The 18,373-nt window shown below is 47.5% G+C and overlaps 1 protein-coding gene across 1 annotated transcript in view; it reads left to right on the top strand.

Moving 5' to 3' along the window:
- Positions 1 to 1,058: 1,058 nt before the first annotated feature.
- The window catches only part of LOC119448877 (phosphate-regulating neutral endopeptidase PHEX-like), a 19,500-nt gene continuing 2,185 nt past the window's right edge, over positions 1,059 to 18,373 (top strand). Inside the window, exons 1-4 of the mRNA XM_049666540.1 lie at positions 1,059 to 1,063; positions 6,905 to 7,175; positions 9,715 to 10,092; positions 15,449 to 15,903. Of these exons, the coding sequence (XP_049522497.1) occupies positions 1,059 to 1,063; positions 6,905 to 7,175; positions 9,715 to 10,092; positions 15,449 to 15,903 (1,109 nt within the window). The remainder of the gene's footprint in view (positions 1,064 to 6,904; positions 7,176 to 9,714; positions 10,093 to 15,448; positions 15,904 to 18,373) is intronic.

The following is an 18,373-nucleotide window of genomic DNA, read 5'->3' as shown; positions in this document are numbered from 1 at the left end:
GGTGGCTCTGTGGCGATTGTTTTCTTCTGCAGAGCCCGCAGTTGCTAGTGCGATTACCATCCGCATCAGATTTATTATGATAGTTGTGGAATGTAAAGGAAGCTCGTGCCCCGAGAATTTATTGCAGAATAATGAACCGCGTGTAGTATGCGGATCCCTCTACGCTGGCGTCTTTTATGGCCAATGCTTTTCTTTGGCCCAATCGTTGGAATTAGGATCATCGTGTTTTCTGTTAGCGCAGGGAGCGAAAGGCTTAATTCCAACTTTTTTTTTCATTTAATTGCGCAGCAAATACCGGAGAAAACTCGAAGCCCTGGGCTCGGAGGAATTTCGCAGATCGGCGTTCTGCAAGCAATGTCGGTCCCGGGAGCAACAGTCGAAAACTAAGTCACCATTCTCTGGGTGAGTATCCAAGACGCGGAATGAATATGAGAACTTCATTTCCAACAAGTCATACAATTCGTTGGGGATCCTTCAATCGAAAAAGCTGTTGCAAACAGCTTGAAAGTGCCTGAAGGTCCTTTATGACAGCACAGCAGTCAGTGTACAAGAAAATAAAGCGAGTATATAAGCATATATTGTATATAGTGATATACTACATATATATTAGCTCGTAGTAATTGCACAGAGTTATAAAATAGTAAAATAGTAGGACGAAGCTTAATAAGTGAGCGTAACTCCAGACATGCATACCAGATAAAAGAAATATGCTTTGAAAATCAGCAAATTGGCAACTCTTGATAGTAGTCAGAATGTTTTATCCTGGATTGCTCGGGAACCAGACTTCTGGCTCCTGATTTCATCTAGCGGATAACACTTTCGTTTTTCCGATAAAACATGTCTCATCGCTTTCTCATCACACACAGAACTTGTGCCTTCAAACAGTCCCACATTTCTTGAGGTGCATCGTACACTACACAGTTATTAAAACAACGAGTTTCTGTCATGTTGAAAAAAAAAACGGATTTCTTGATCTACGTAGCGTAGCCAATTTCACATAAAGCGAAACACTTAGTAAATTTTTATCCTTAATTGCTTCGGTGTCCGTATATGACTGCATGCCGTGAGTTGCCCCTGCGTCCGATCCGACGCCTTACCACGAAGAGAACTTATTGGAAGTGTGACATGTCGTGCTATATTTGGCCACATATTTTTTGGAATACTGCCGCAAATGAAATCGCACGCATAAAAACACGGACCAAGACAAGCGCCATATAATTAAAGAACTAAGAACCTGTTGGAGAACTGTTGGTTGCAGTCTTTTTTGGTAAAACAGGTCGTGCGACGGATGGCACTCTTAATTGCATCGAATGAATCGGGAAACAAGCCGGGCGATTTCACCCTCGGCTAGTAGTATTACCCGTTGTATTCCGATTTTCCAAATACAACGATATAGGACACACGCCCGTATATGTTGTGGGGATCACTTGGATCACCCTCTGTGGTCCACGCGTGACTTGAGCCATTGACCCCTGCGATTTGCAGGGACACGCCTATCCAGTTTTATTTCGGATAGCGTATATTCCCTGCGGCCGCTAACGCCGCCGCGACGTGGAGCCTACTGTAGCCTGCGCGGCTCACGTTATGCTGTGCGCCGCGCGTACGAACAGTGCCCAAGGAGCGGGCTCCTCTCGCCCTCTCTTCGGCATCTCTCCTTCAGCATCCGATGTACGCGAGCGCCTTGGCCTGGTAGATTCAGCTTCGGTGCTTTTGGCTGTCGGACGTGCGGGCCCGCTTGGTCCCGCATCCTTTTGACCAAGACGACCCGCCTTTGTGTGGCGAACCATGCTCGGAAGAGCCTGCTTGGCTGAGCGGACTTCTCGGGAGCATTCATCTTCACCCGTAGTCGGCGACTGCCGCGTCGTAATCCCGGTGTTGTACGCGCCTTTAGGACATAACAAGGAATGAAACACCTTTCGTTGATACCAAGGCTGCAGTCAGCGCTCCCTATAGCGTGCTTTGCGGAGAGGGGACGCGCTGCGTATCTCCTTAGACCTTAGCTAGCCAGTACTGGGAATGATAGCCCAAACCTCCATAATGTGTGGCTAGTACACTACCACGCAGCTCGCAACGGACTTTTGCGTCTAGTTTACGTTTCGTTTTGGCATTGAGAGTACAGTGTCAAAGGGCGGCTACGACTATTGAAATTTCTGTAACAGTCTCTACTTATTATGTTTAGGCAGCTTTGTATTCCCGCTGTGTTATGATTAGAACAATAAAATCAAAATTAAATTCTGTGATTCTTACGCGCCGAACGTACGATGTGGTTATGAGGCAGGCCGTAGTGTGGGGCTCGGCAATAATTTTCAACATCTGGGGTTCGTAAAAAGGCGCCCAATACACGGTATGCGAGTGCATCGATCTCCATTGCGCTCGCATCAGAATGACCGCCACCGCTGCTAGGGTCGAACCAACGACCTCCATCTTAGCTAGCCGCGCAGCACCATAGCCACTGAGCTTTCGCGGAAGGTGGCAGCGTAAAGAGAGCCACGTGTGTGATGGCGTTAATAAAACTTCCTGTATATGGAAATCGGCCTTGAGAACTACTTGTGACAATTTGCGAAGAGACCATGCCACTGTACTTTGTAAAGTAGGCACTCGACCGTGCTTACTCCATAAAGCGACATTAGCTTCATGGTTGCTTTGTTCCGTAGAAGCACGTACTATTCGTTAGTGCAGCCACATCCTCAGTCGTAGAAGCTGATCATAAGGAGTAATGTTCTAGAGCTGATCATCAAGGCAGCACACGTAAGAACGGCAGCATGTATAGACACCATGGGCGCTATAACGTAAAATGTTTCCAAACTGTTTTGATTCCAATTTCTGCAATCAGCCTCCACGATTGGTCAAAACATTTTCAGGACACTCCCAACTTCGCCTGTCTGTCACGCGACGTCACGAAAACCGCGATAGCTCTCCATCTGATATAACGTGTACAGACTGATTATGCATGATTAAACTGCACAAAATAAAAATAATCATTCCTGATTTGACGCCTTTTCACCATTAGCCCTCTGTAATTGGTCCAATGCCTTCTGGCTACGCCCACTTCGCCTGTCTGTCACGTGACCTCACAAAACCGCGAAAACTCACCACGTCAAAGTGACATGTACGCGAAAAAAAATGCATTAATAGGCCGAACAAAACTGAAAATTTTTCTGAATAGCCACAGACTACCCCGTTCCGAAAGTAATAGAAGATGGCTGCCCGCCGATCGCTCAGGCCCTCGCTACTCGCACCTGCTGGTGAGCATGTATTTATTTGCGCATGATAAACCTTTTTGCGTGGCAGTAAAGCGTTATCGAGCCCTTTCGGCATGCATGCGACATCGCTCTGCCAGCTCTTCCTTGATGATAATCTGTTTTAGCGGCATTCTTATCCTTCCGTTGCATGCCGCCGCGATTTTCGACCAGCCACCGCAAGCTAAGTAAGGCGAAGCGGACCAATCGGAGAAGCCGGCACCACCTTCTTCATGCGGTTATCTATTTTCACTGCACTGGCTCGGCCCCATTGAAACCCTCTCCACTAGAGCGTGTTCCTCGCCTCTTGTCAGCCAATTAGATATGAAAAACCGCTGAGTGTAGACAATGTTATTGGTTCTGAAAGTGAACAAAGGTGATCTCCTATAAACGAGGAGAGTGTTTTATTGGGTTGTTCAGACAGCGCTCTGCGGGGGCGTCGGTGGTTACGTAAATTTGACGTCAGGAGTTGTCACAGTTTGTCACAGACAAATGTCACAGTTTCGCCCTAAGCAGCAATGTCATACGAAGTAAGGTGAGCGGCTTTGGTAGCAATATAGATTGTAGTAAACATGAGCTGATTAAGTAAGCAGGTGTGCTGCGGCGTAAGTAGACCGACATGAAGAGAGACTCGGTGACCACGAGAAAGCGCGTGTGAAACGGTGGTGTTGATGAGAAGCGCTTCCCGTGGGCAGCGCGTGCGAAGGGACACACCTGTAGCGCTGCACTGTCGATCCGGGCAGCATTGCATGTGTAGCATGCGTTGGAAAATGTGGCCCGACTATTACTAACTGAATGAACAAGCGTGGTGTGAGCGCGCACAAAGAAACACGAATAGATCACACTGAATGACTGCAGACAACGACTGTCAAAACGCTGGCAGCAAGCATACGCCGCAGCAACGGGCGAAGGTACATGTACGTGCGGTCTATCGCTTCAACGGAAACTGAGCGGGGAATGCACGGCGCATAAAGGTCAGAGCCGTGTGGAGATAAGCGACGGTGCGAGCGAGCGACGAGCGCGGTTGTTGGCAGAGTAGAAATGCGTCCCCCCCCCCCCCCCCCCCCGCTCCCTCCGGCGCTGGCTTCCCGCTTCCTTGCTTGCGCGTGGGAAATTGAGTGCGTTCGCTCTCCGTGATAGCGCGCGTCCCCGCACGCTTCCGCTCGGGCATACGGCGCGCGGAGAAGATTTTATCTATAGGGAACCTCACGGCGACGGCGACGGCACAAATCCGGTTGAAGTGTCCATATAATTGATATCGCAATAAAACAGTTTGGAGTCTTTTTACGTTATAGCGCTCCATATTTATGTACAGGCAGAGCACATCGACAAGCGCAGAAGCAATAGTGCAGCTCACAAACGCATACCTCGTAAATGCGTGTTAAGCCCGGCCCACATGGAGCGAACTTTCACGGCGAACTTCGCGCGGCCCGCACCAGCGCAGCGGAACGCCAGCCGCCGTGCTGCACCCACATGCGGCGAAATACTGGCGGCCTCCGCCGCCACGATTTCAGTGTTGCTAGAAACAGCGTGATCCCATTCCCAGTAAAATGCAGTGAAAAAATAGTTTTTTATCGGCAACTGAACTAGAGTGTACTAGATTGCGGGAGTGGGCCCATCGGACGCCTTGGCAAGCACTGAGGGTGAAGCAAGAACATGCAAATTGTGGCGGCGCTGCCGTCGCCTTATTCTTAATGTCTGGCCAATAAACATTGGCTCCGGCTGTTTCGGCAGCGCTCATTGGCTGAGGCGAGCTCACGGGCTGAGTAGCTGTCGTCTGCTCGATGCGCCGTCGTTGTTGCGTCGTTTGCATTCTTTCCGCCGCTGTTTTTTTTTATTTTATTTACAAAAGATCCGTGAGGAATAACACCAATGTTGCCGCCACCGAGTATCCGCCTGTAAAAGCTCCACGCAGCAGCGGTAGGGTCTCCGACGTGCCAAGCGTAGGCCGGCGCGCGGGGCCGCTCATTCGGAAGAAAACGATTGTGGCGCCATCAACTTTCAATAAAAAAAAATCCTTAGCGGGGAGCCTTGGTTGGACCAACTCTCCCAATCTGGTACACTCTAACTGAACCATATTGGTCGCGCCTGGACAGCTGTGATCAGTCGATCGTTGTACGCGACGCGCGCAGCTTTTGTCGCCCATGTTCGCTCTAGGCTCTTTGGCTGGCTAGCCGATTCAATTGCGGCGGCAGGAAGTTGGACGCGACCGCTCCCTGATTTGTCCGCGCTGACAACCGTCATGCGCCGCTTCCGGCGAGCGTTTTACCGCCTGCGAACATATCTAGCCTGCCTTGATCGACGACGAACAGCCGCCGTACAACGCGCGCGGCCGTTCGCGGGTATTTCGCAAGAAATTCGCACCATGTGGGTCGGGCAGCAGCTATTTTTAGTGCATTGCTGGTAGAGTTCCATCCGGCTTAGATCATCGGGCTTAGACCATCCGGCTTCCATCCGGCTCAGATCTCCACGTACACTTCTCCCATTCATGCCTCTACCTATTCGCCCTCCTCTACTCTGCTCTCCGCAAGGCCGCTTTCCCTCTGCATAGCCATGCCGGGGCTCAGCGATACGCCAAAACCTCAGATTGCGGTCGCGCAGTTTGACTGTCTATATGCGTGATTGCTGAACTTCTGCGTGTAGGAGATTTTCGATGTCTGACCACAAGGCACTGAACGGTGTGCAGTGTAAAAATGTAACATTAACTCAAGAAAATTTAGAACGCGGGATGTTCGTGTGCATAACACATGACGAACATACTTTTCTCCCTTGCTGCATATTTGGTCTCACGAGTTATTCTGTTCCTCTTTACGTAGACAAACTGCTCTACGTACCAATAGGATACCATTGGATGACCGCAGAAAGAAAACCTTGGCGTTAGTGTTCGCGCACATATCATGAAACGATCTGTTTAAGGAGACGGCTAAGATTTATTCATACAGCTTACCGAATGGCAGTTCTGGGAGATGTCACTGGAGAAGCAATTAATAAGCAGTAAGGGACTTTTGAAGAAGCAAACTGAAGTGAAAAGTGGAGCGCCCTAACGGTCTTCTCTCATTATGAGGACACATCAACATCACAGCACAGGGAAGGGGTAAAGGAAATAAAAGAAGAGAAAAGGAAAGAGGCCTCCCCAGTCGAACGGCAAAGCCGACCACGCGAATAAGCCTCAATTAATAAATAAAACGGCGTATGCGCATTGCTTTCTAACATTGTCTAAAAAAAGTTGAAAGTAGCGCTTGTCGTTCGTTCTTCGATGAACGGTAAGCGCCTTTCTCCGGAGTACTCGCAAATTCAGGTGAACGCGGAATAGTCCTCGAGTAAACTACTCTTGAACTGTACACAAAATCTGCACAGTTTTGTTGTTACAGTACTTTCCTTCGCCAATGTGTGCTACTCCACGTCTGCAAAAAGGCAGACGTGAGGCAGACGTGAGGGGGCGTTCAGACGAATACCGGTGCCCCTGCGCCGTGTAGCATCTCCCATACGCAGCTTCAACAAAACTAGCAGAATATTTCAAAACAGAGTGTAAGGTCGGTTTTATTTCGCTACCTTTGTACTCCAGGTGAGACCGGGAAGTTGCCTTTGAGACGTGGTTCGAAGAGGTCGGTCTCGAGTTCAGCCGGGTGGGGGAACACCGCAGACCAGTCGCACCACTCGCGCAGACATCCCCAATCCTCTAAGCACGACAACGCGACGAGGATTTCGGCGAAGGCGCCAACTAAAAAGGAGAATGGCGAAGGGGCTGACGCAGCTCCTTGCAAGCCACCGTCGGCTACTGCGAGCGCGTCGAAAGCTGCACCACCCGCCAAGCCCGAGCCTTCCAAGGCCGCTTCTGGCCGACGCAAGCCTACCACGTGGGACACCTGGAAGTACCCGGCGTACGGCTTCAGCGGAGGCATCATATTCCTCATACTCATGATCCTTCTCTACAGGGTTCGTGTAAATTTTGTGTTTCTTTTGCGGGCCAGTTGAACGTAGGAGATAACTTTACTGCGACAGCAATAGGGGACACATCCAACATCCATAACGTGTCTGTAATGTGACAGCTATCATCTACCCTCCGATGCATACACTCTCTGGTACATAGCATTCCCTTTATTTTATTGCGATAGCAATTATATGGACACTCCACAGCAGATTTCTGCCGTCGTCGTCGCCGTCGTCGTCGCCGTCGCCGTGAGGTTCCGTATGACGTCAATGGAGATGAAATCGCCGCCGCGCGCCGCCGAACGCTGTATGTGCGAGTGAAAGGGCGCGAGGGACGCGCGCTTTCACGGGGAGTGAACGCACGGCGGAGAACAAACGCGCGTTCTCTGCCAGTGCTCCCTTAAGTGCTGCAGAAGTAGGCGTCTCTTTCCTCCTTTATAATCACCATATATGTAGAGCAAACGCGCCTTCTTTTGACGCACGAAAGACCGTGGGAGGGAGGGGGAGGGAAGGGAGGCGACGTTTAGCTGTGGCACCAAGTGCCTATTTATATCAGAGGCTCCGGCAACACTCACCAACGCCGCACGCATTTTGTGCGAACGCGGGCAAAACGCCGACGGCGTCGACAACAGTTCTGCGTGCTGCCGGTGCTGCTGCATGTCCAAGTTTATACAGCTGATAAAGCTACTATCATTACTCCGTATAGCTCTCTACAAATTTGCTATCGCAATTGATGCTTCGCCTTTCAGGTGAAACTGCGACAAATTTTTTATTTCCATCGCATTAGTCACAACTGGGGCCTGAGTGACACTGCGCGCACCGGAAGGCGTCGGTTATTCTTTCCCTATATGGACACTGCCGGGAGTGAGTGTAGGCTATGGTGTCTCTCTGCTGCACTACGCATGAAAATCTCGCAACAGCTAAGCTGGCACGGGACACTGCCTCCACGATGGCAAAAGATCCAGTTTGGAGCCAGTCCGCTGAAAGTCTTCGCCGCTCTACTGCGAGAACATCCGATGAGATCCGAGAGCACTCACGCATTTTTCGCCTTTGCTTAACTATGTATATTGAAGAAAAATTGAAATTGTGAAATCTTAACGAACGTTAATTTTGCGCGCCACGGGAGAAGACACTAAGATACGTTGATTTCGTTAACTATACGTAGTTAACGAACATCAAATTTGCGACACCTTAATTATTGTTAGTTTTTTAAGGCAATCTCACAAAAAGACAAGTTTTCTAATAAAATCTTGACGCTTGCACCACTGTAATTTCGTTTGTATAGTGTTGTTACGTGCGCACGCCCAGCATAATTATGCAAAGTGTTTATGTCTGCGTACAAAAACGGTAACGAGGCCTTCCACAAGGCTTGGCGCGCTGTAGTTTACCTGCTTTCTCAGAAAGTGAGAACGATGATCTCGTAAAGGGTGTTAAAAAGCGCTCTCAGGGACGCTGGAAATATTTCCTGTAGCTTATTATCGACATGCCGCGTGTTTATTATTATTAATGCCGCGTGTTTCGTTGATTGCAAAGCAGAACGTATGCTTAAAAAATTAGTGCAGCTTCACACTAGTGGTGCGAAGACTGGGCAGACAGCGAAGCTGGCGACCCCATCTAGCTTTATCTCGGTTCGGCAAAGTTTTTGCGAGGTTATGCTTGGAGACTCGGACACGTTTTTCGCAAGATCACGCCGGAATCATCTACAGCGCAAGGAGCAACGAACACTGGGTCATTAAAGTATCTGGAGGCTTCTGGACGCTCAAGCGCTGTTGCTCAGTTTCGCAGGCTCGTAACTCCGGATCTTCTGCGAATCACCGACGTTTCGCCGCCGCTTCGGCGGCGCGATGCTCGGGATAGCACCGAAGTCATCTCACTGGCTATCGAGTAGCGGCGCGGTAGTTGTCGCGCCGCGCTTCCTTCCTTCCTTCTACGGGAGTGACGTTCTTTGCGGTGATGTGCTCGGTGCCGAGACGGCGGGGCTTTTGTGTCGCCGTGGCGGCGACGTGGAGCTATAGATCCCATGGGTCGGCGTAGTGACGTCATGGCTTAGCTCCACGTCTGCACAGCCGCGGCAATCACTCCGCAGGGCACAGTGACGTCTTGGCTCGGCAAAGGTAACGCGACGCGATGCGGCGTGGCGATGACGGTAGGGCTCACGCAGCTGTGGCGAGGCTCGGCGCGGTGGGCGCAGCAGGGCAGAAGCGTTGCTAGGCGACGCATGGTGACGTCATCGCCAGGCGGAGGTTTTGCGGCGTACACTCGACGGACCATCCTCGAGCTTAAACAGCTTCGCTAGTTCGCAGGAGTGTGTGCCCTTGCGCATAGACCCTTTCTGCACGACCTCCAGGATCGGTCCACAGTTTTTGTTGCATTACGCGGCCTAACCGAGAGCTTGAACAGCTCCGCTGGTAAAACATAACGGGTGAATTGATGTTAACTGCGGCGCCTGCCCTCAGTTCTAGCATGGAAGAATGTAGGTTATGCAGTCACTCTGAAATCGACGCAACTTATCACAAGGCATTTATGCCATGGACCTGTCTCTCAGGTGATGTTCCCGTTCCCGGTGATACCGACCAAGTTCTACTCCATCTGCGAGACGGGTGGCTGCGCCGAGTTCAGCCGCCTCATCCGCAGCAGCATCAGCACGACGATTGATCCGTGCGACAACTTCTACCGCTTCGTGTGCTCCACTTGGGACTCGCAGCACAACGTGTCCATGAGGCAGGCACACCGGGACGAGTACGTGGCATCACTGGCTGCCACGGCACGCGCCGTCGTCGTCGCCACCGACGGGGGACCTCAGACACTGCGCCAGAAGGCCGCGCTGCTCTACCAGAGCTGCGAGGCCGTGGCGCAGCGACGCCGCGATGATAGCGGAGAGTTCCGCAACCTCTTGGCGCAAGGCGGTCTGACTTGGCCACAGGTGACGATCGCGAGCCCATCTGCTGCATTCTGGAGGGGTACTCTGTAACGGTCCACCTAGTGGACTGGCCATTTCGGTTATCGGCGACTGGCTCCACCTGCATGAGTGAGAAGGAGCAAGTCTCCTTCTCACTCGTGCAGCTGGAGCCAATCGCGGACAGCCGAATTCGCCAGTCCACTAGGTGGACTCTTGCAGAATACCCCCCTCGCCCCCTACCCTTTGCGTTAGCTTCAGAGCATGATGTGGCTAAGCAGATGTGAATAAGCTGCAGTTCCATTCAATGCATTAGAATGATCTCATATTTACGGCACGGATATTGCACGACGTAAGTCCCTCATATTCCATCTCTGTTCTTTGCCCGTCTCTGATTTGTTCGCGCTGTAAGTAATAATGTAGCTTCACTGTGACGCACGTGACGGGCTGCGCGGATCGCTTTTGCTAATGGTATACTCTAGAGGTTTCTTTTCTCTTCGACGTATTATGTAAGGATATGTCTAAGGCTGTGCGTGTCTCGCACGTGTATTTTGACGACGGCAGCATTTGAGTTTCATTAATGCATGAAACTACTTATAAATAAGCGCGAATCCTATTGTAGTCTTGAACTCGTAATTTGCGGAAGTTTTTTGTTTTTGTTTCTTTAATGCATGAGTCGCACGCAAGAGCTTTGACCGCAAATTGAAAGCGAGTCTGATAGTGCAACCGTGAAGTCAACGAGGCTCTCAGTGGCACTATTGCGTGCGCTAATAACGGATGTAGATTACGAACGTATGACATTTCAATTCCCAATGATTTAGGGTCTTCTTCGAGGATTTTGGCGTTGTATGCATAGACGTGTAGTGTTCTGTTCGCCTTTTTTTTCCCTGTCCATTACATTTACAGGCATGCAGTGGCGCCTTAACCGGCAAAAAATATCGCCGAGAGCTAGTGGGGCTGCACTAGTCGAGGTGCATCCAAATTATGAAGGCCCACTAAGCTTGATCAAAGTCACTCACTCACCAGAACAGCAATTAGCCTTCCTGGTGCAGTATTCGGCCACTACCTCCCTCATAACTCCTACAATTTACCCATGGCCCTCAGTCCCCATCGGCTGCGGAGCACCAGACCAAGGCGGCGGTCAGACCTGCGACGCGGCAGAGGGTGCGAAGAATCTCAGGGTCCGAACAGCCCGCCACTAGAAACTGAACCTGGCAACGTTCAACACTCGCACCCTATCGAGTGAGGCTAGTTCAGCAGTGATAGTTGAAGAATTATCAGGTATTGCCTGGTATATTATTGGCCTTAGTAAAGTTAGAACTGGTGAGGCTTATACAGTACTGACTAACAGCCACATCCCCTGTTACAGAGGCCTTCCAGATAAGAGAGAATTCGGTGTAGGATTTCTAGTCCATAAGGACATAGCTGGCAACATTGATGAATTCTACTGCATTATTGGGAGGCTAGCAGTCGTTATAATAAAGCTTAATAGGAGGTATAGAATGAAGGTAGTACAAGCCTATGCCCCAACCTCCAGTCACGATGATGAAGAAATAGAACAGTTTTATGAAGATGTTGAATTAGCAATGAGGAAGGTGCAACTCAGTATAATGTAGTAATGGGCGACTTCAATGCAAAACTGGGGGAAAAGCAGGTTGGTGAGCAAGCAGTTGTCAACTACGGCATCGATTCTAGGAACACTAGAGGAGAGATGTTGGTAGAATTCGCGGAAAGGAATAGGCTCCGAATAATGAATACCTCCTTCAGTACGCGCAGCAACAGGAAGTGGACCTGGAAAAGCCCTAATTGAGAGACAAGAAATGAAATAGATTTCATACTGTCTGCCGATCCCAGCATAGTGCCGGATGTAGAAGTGCTAGCTAGGATAAAGTGCAGTGATCATGGGTCTAGGATTTCTCTCAATTTGAAGAGAGAAAGAATCTAATTAGTCAAAAAGAAACAGGTCAACCTAGACGCATTGAGGGTAAAATCAGACCAATTCAGGCTGGTGCTCGCAAACAAATATACAGCTTTTAGAACAGGAAGATGAAGACAACATAGAGGTAATTAATGAAACCGTAACGAAGCTGATCTCAGAAGCAGCAATTGAAGTGGGAAGTAAGGTACCAAGGCAACCAGTAGGTAAGTTCTCCCAAATAACAAAGGACCTAATAAGGAAACAGCAAAACATGAAATTATCAAACTCGAGAGATCAGATAGAATTCGCTGAACTGTCGAAACTGATCAACAAGACGAAAGTAAGGGATATCCGAAATTATAACGTGGAAAAGATTGAGGAAGCAGTAAAATATGGATGCAGCATGAAATCAGTGAGAAGAAAACTTGGCACAGGACAAGGCAAAATATATGCACTGAAGGATAAGCAGGGCATTATCATCAGCAATTTCGATGACATAATAAAAGCAGCGGAAAAATTCTATACTGACATGTACTGTTCTCAGAGCACTACTTTCATTGGAAGTATTGATGAACATGATACGGAGGCTCCTTTTATAATTAGCGATGAAGTTAGAATGGACTTGGAAGACATGACCAGAGGAAAAGCTGCCGGAGAAGATGCAATAACAATCAATTTAATCAAAGATGGAGGAGATATGCTTGAAAAGCTCGCGGCCCTTCATACGCAATGCCTCACGACTTCAAGTGTACCAGAAAGCTGGAAGAAAGCCAGCATTATACTCATCCGTATGAAGGGAGACGTTAAAGAATTGAAGAATTATAGACCCGTCAGCTTGCTTTCAGCATTGTATAAAATATTCGCCAAGATTATTTCGAATAGAATCAGGGCAACACTTGACTTCAGCCAACCGTGAGAACAGGCTGGTTTCAGGAAGGGATATTCTGCTATGGATCATATCCATGTCGTCATTCAGGTAATAGAGAAATCTGCAGAGTACAATCAATCTCTCTATATGGCTTTCATAGATTATGAAAAAGAATTTGATTAAGTAAAGATAACATCAATAATAGAGGCATTGCGGAATCAAGGAGTACAGGAGGCATACGTGAATATCTTCGGCAAATATCTAGAAGGATTGCACAGCAACCTTGGTTCTCCAAAAGAAAAGTAGAAAGGTACCTATGAAGAAAGGGTTTAGGCAAGGACACAATCTCTAGAATGCTATTCATTGCATGCTTAGAAGAAGTATTTACGCTTTTAGACTGCGAAGGCTTAGGAGTGAGAATCAACGGCGAATTGCAGATGACATTGTCCTATGACAGATGATAGTTTGTCTTATGACAGTTTGCAGATGACATTGTCCTATTCAGCAACAATGGGGACGAATTAAAACCGAGAAAGTGTAAGAGTGGGGTTGGAGAATAACATGCAGAAGACAAAGATAATCTTAAGTAGCCTGGCAGGAGAACAAGAATTCAGGATCGCCTGTCAGCCTCTAGAGTCTGTAAAATAGGGTACGTTTATCTAGGTCAATTACTCACAGGGGACCCTGATCACGAGAAAGAAATTTACAAAAGAATAAAATTGGGTCGGAGTGCATACGGCAGGCATTGCCAAATCCTGACTGGGAGCTTACCACTGTCGTTGAAAAGAAAACTGTACAATCATTGCATTCTACCGGTACTAACATATGGGGCAGAAACATTGAGGTTAACAAAGACGCTCGAGAACAAGTTAATGACCGCACAAAGAGTGAGAGAACGAAAAATGTTAAGCCTAACGCAAGGAGACGGGAAGAGAGCGGTGTGGATCAGAGAACAAACGGGGATAACCGATATTCTAGTTGACATTAAACGGGAAAAAATGGAGCTTGGCAGGCCATGTAATGCGTTGGATGGATAACCGGTGGAACATTAGAGTTACAGAATGGATACCAAGAGAAGGGAAGCGCAGTCGAGGAAGGCAGAAAACTAGGTGGGGTGATGAAGTTAGGAAATTTGCAGGCGCAACCTGGAATCAGCTAGCGCAAGGGAGGGGTGTTGGAGATCACAGGGAGAGGCCTTCTTCCTGCAGTGGACATAAATATAGGCCGATGATGATGATCATGCCTTTGACTTACGCCCACTCGTCAACGCCTCCTGATCTTAAGCGACTATAATTAGGCTTTCACTCTCTACGTACAAATGGCTTAGATTTAAATCTGGCTTCAGCTATCGACCAGTGCATCAGGCCAATTGTGATACGACTGTGCTGCATCAAGCGTTATTTATTTTCTCAGTTCTTCCCCTGATGAGTCTGAGCAGTTTTTGGGATGATTGGTCAGACTTCAGGAATCTCCCACACAAATCGGGAGAGTTGGCAGGTCGGACATGTCGGAGCTCGTCGAACCATACACGGTCAGCTAAAACTCTTTATTGAATGTACGTGTGAACACGACTATACCGGGTGAAAACTTCCCGTTGCAGCGCAGCGAAAGCTACCAAGCTTAAGCACGCATATTTTACTGCCCATCTGCATGTAGTCCGCGAATGTAAGCAACTGGAAGCTACGCACCATGGAACAAACCGCGCCACTATGTTTTTGTTCGAGATTGATTTAACAACGAATAAAAAGCTGCTTACGGAAAGGATTTCCGTTTCTTGCTGTTCCTAGTTTTCTGGATTTCTCGTATACAAGTCTAGTTTTCGTGGTCCTGTAAACCGCCAACGACACGTCGGCAGTACTTGGCGTAGTAAAAAAGTGAAGAAACTCGGCACGGGAGAGTGCGTGCTCGTATCTTTGGCTGTGCTGCCACAGATAGTTGGCGTCGGGTATAGTACAAGGAAAACCCCCCTTGCGCACTGATGTTCCGACTGAATACTTCACTACAGCAAGCGAGACTTCACCCAACATCAACAGACGGTGGCATTACTGTAAGGACCAGATGCCGGGCAGGGTGCTGCGCGTGCTGCGTGCGTCGCTGTGTTGCTTGTAGCACCACCTGAAGACGCTCGCCTCCGTGCATCCACGGCAGTGGCAGCGCAGGTCGTGCGGGGGAAAGAAACAAAAAGAACCAGAAAGTTTGCCTTCGCGCATCAACGACTGCACGGTAATGAGGAAGTAAAAGCTTCTTGAAGGTAGAATGGATTCGAATGGCGCTACGTATGTATGCGCATGCTGCCTCTGAAACCATCATGTGGTCAAGGCGTCCGTAGTACTCGCCAGTAGTCAGCAACTTCGCTTAACGTGCGTACATGCGTGCATGTGTGCGTGCGTGTACTGGTGTTTCGACTCTTTATAGACTCACACTAAGCTTCGATGTATATAGACTCCAACCCGTTGGATCTGCTGCAATATATTGTTTTCGCCATGCGGATATAGTTACAATATAATGGCCATTGGGGCGTACTCCTTTAGAATTTAAAGTCTTAATAAATACGGACTTACTGTAACAAGAATGTGTCATTTTCCTCGTCATTGTAGCCTGCAAAGGAGAAAGAAACCTCTAATGAGAGCAATGGATTCTTCCTCGACGCAATAGTCTACAGCCACTTCCAAGTAGGCTTCGACCCGGTGTTCACCGTTGACAAGTTCAGCGACGCCATCGTCACCCTGCAACCCAGGGATGTTATCCCGGACTGGATCCACACGAGAGGCGAGTGGAAGGCTATGCAGGCGTACGACGACAAGTTGCGGCGGGTGTGCCGCCACTTTACCGACCAACGGAGCACGTGCGAAGCAGAGCTCGTAGCGTTCGCCACGGTGGACGACCAAGTGAGCAAAACGCTCACCGTACTCTTCAGAGCAGACGACGAGCCGCCGTTGAACCGAAGCCAGTTCGAAAACGCGAGCTCGGCGAGACCCTTCGATACCTGGGCGCGAGTGTTCTCCAAGCTGCTCAACGTTGCTCTGGAGGAAGTGCAAGCACCGGCCATAAGGTCAGTCACGTGTGTTAGATTCGCTTAATGCGGAGGACGGAACGCCCGCTCAAGCCACCCGCATTCATGGCTGAGTGGCTATGGTGTTCTGCAGACGAGCACGAGATCGCCGAGTGCATTATGGTCAGGAATTTTAGTTGCTCTTTAAATTTTACCGCCATATGAACGTCGCAGTATATAGAAACGTATGACTTCTGTGCTGTTTTGTTGCAAGGTCGGTTGAGGCTGAGCTTCTTACTGTGGCTTACAGTACCTTAGCTATGTCGTCATCAATGCTGAGTGGGTAATCAAGAAATCACTATCGGAACGGCGAGCAGCGGCGCTTATCTCATGCATGCTTTCTTGATGCTGAGTCCGAAACGTAACATTGATTCACTTGCTTTACAGTGCTACAGAAAGATCGAAGATGCCATATAAAGAGCTGGTGTTACATTGTGGTCCCATAGACCTTCGAGGCTGCCTTCGAATAACTATTTTGTGACGTAAAATGTAGGCGCAAAAAATGTCACTCTTTGTATTTTGTACAACATGTAGCCCAAGAGACGTTACATATCGGGACATTACATTTATGAAAAAGAAATTAGGTTACGTACAGCTTTTCCAAATTGTGATTCGTGATGGCACTCTTCGATGAATCTGATCGAAAAGGGGAAGGTGTTTTTTTTTCTCATCACGCCGTTGGCTGAAATAAATTTAAAGATCATTACGACACCTTTGTTTCAGTAAGCAGCACGGGATCACATCTACCTAGAACCGGCCTTGAATCTTTCTTCTTTCTCTTCCTCTTGTTGTTGCTTACAGTCACCGACTAGCATTGGCGAATGTAGTATTGTCAAAAGACACAGCTCTATACAGGAAGCTTTAACTCGGGGGTTATTGTCATAACACATGGGAACTGAAAAATCGTTTTCCTCGGCTACCACCGCATCAAATTTGTATAGGCTTGCGACATATAAATGTAAATGTTGAATATAATGACTGCAGAAACATATTTTTAATTTAGCGTGTTATATTTTGACACAAAATATTAAAATTTCCAAAATAAAAAAAGAAACTATCACGTTTACAACATTGTAACTCAGCAATGAAAAATGATCCAAATTGTGGGAACTGCACCTCTTCATACATATAAAACAGACAAAATTGACTTAGTATACAACCCTTTGAAATATCCCATTAATAGATGACTAATACTACTTTTGCTGTAAGCTGTAAACTATTGCAGAAAACTGGTTCGTTTTGGATGCTCTAAAGGATGTAATCTATAGAACTGCGATATCTGCATTTGCTTAGTTTTAAACATATAAATTTCAGGAAATTGCGTAAAACATAACAAGCCCGAAATCAAAGCTATGCTTCCTACAGGCATTAGAATTTAGCTTTTTCTCTCAAGTGTAACAAGATTTATTCAAATTGCTTAAGTGGTTGCTTAACTAAAGATTTGCCGCGTTTTACATGTATTTGAGTAGGCTGTATTAGAGTTAGCCCTTGTATGAAATTTGTAGCACTTGAGATTGAAAGCTAAATTCAAGTGACTTTAGCAAGCAGAATATTGACTTATGGCTCCAGAGGTATTACAAAAATTGCCATAAATTGGTGTTTTAACACTATAGAACCACGACGTTTACAAACCCGTAACTCTGCATTACAAACAGATATCGCAATTCTGTAAACTACCTCCATTAAAGCTCCTAAAGTGACTATAATATGTGTAATTCACTTTTATCTGAAATACAGGACTATATATGAGCAGGAATTTTGCCAAACCCTTGTAAAGATAACATTTTCACGTAAGATATAAATAATAAATCAAAGTTGTCCGCTTGACATATACTATTTTGCAGTTTACAGAATGGTGGTATCATTTTTTCATTGCTGAGTGAAAGAGTTATAAAGTTTACTGTTCCATCTTGTGAAATATTGCGATCTTCGTGCATTTTTATTAAGTATTCGCCGGGCTAACTAATAAATAATTCCTTTTCAACAGTCACACGATACTAACTTTTTGTTTTAAATACCACAAACGTCATCAAATTTGGTGCAGCGATTTTAGAGAAATACGAGTTTTCAGTTCCTATGTGAATATAGAATTTTTTTATAAATACAATTTTTTATTTGCATCAAAAAGATAAAGCAGGCTGCTGGTAGAAGCTAGCCCTAAGAACAGCTTGACCGTAGCCTACAGCCCCTTTCCAACCTAACCAAAAATCGGGTGCTACTAGATAGGAACCCCCGAGCTAAAGCTTCCTCTTAAATCAAGGCTTATAAATATTCCCTATGTGGAAAGCCAATATATAAATAAATAATGCCCAACCTAAACTGATAATATAGGTAGCGAGGAAAAATCGTCCTGTCGTTTTGTGTACTTAGTCTACGCTGTTGATTACTGTAGTTTTGCTAGGATCTCTTATTACTGGAGAAATTTTCGCAAGCGTTGAATAGGTTTCATAAGCCCAATTGCTTGAGAAGT

This window comes from Dermacentor silvarum, chromosome 4 (assembly GCF_013339745.2).
Source record: "Dermacentor silvarum isolate Dsil-2018 chromosome 4, BIME_Dsil_1.4, whole genome shotgun sequence".
In the NCBI taxonomy this organism is placed as follows: domain Eukaryota; kingdom Metazoa; phylum Arthropoda; class Arachnida; order Ixodida; family Ixodidae; genus Dermacentor; species Dermacentor silvarum.
This window is presented reverse-complemented; position numbering and strand designations above follow the sequence as displayed.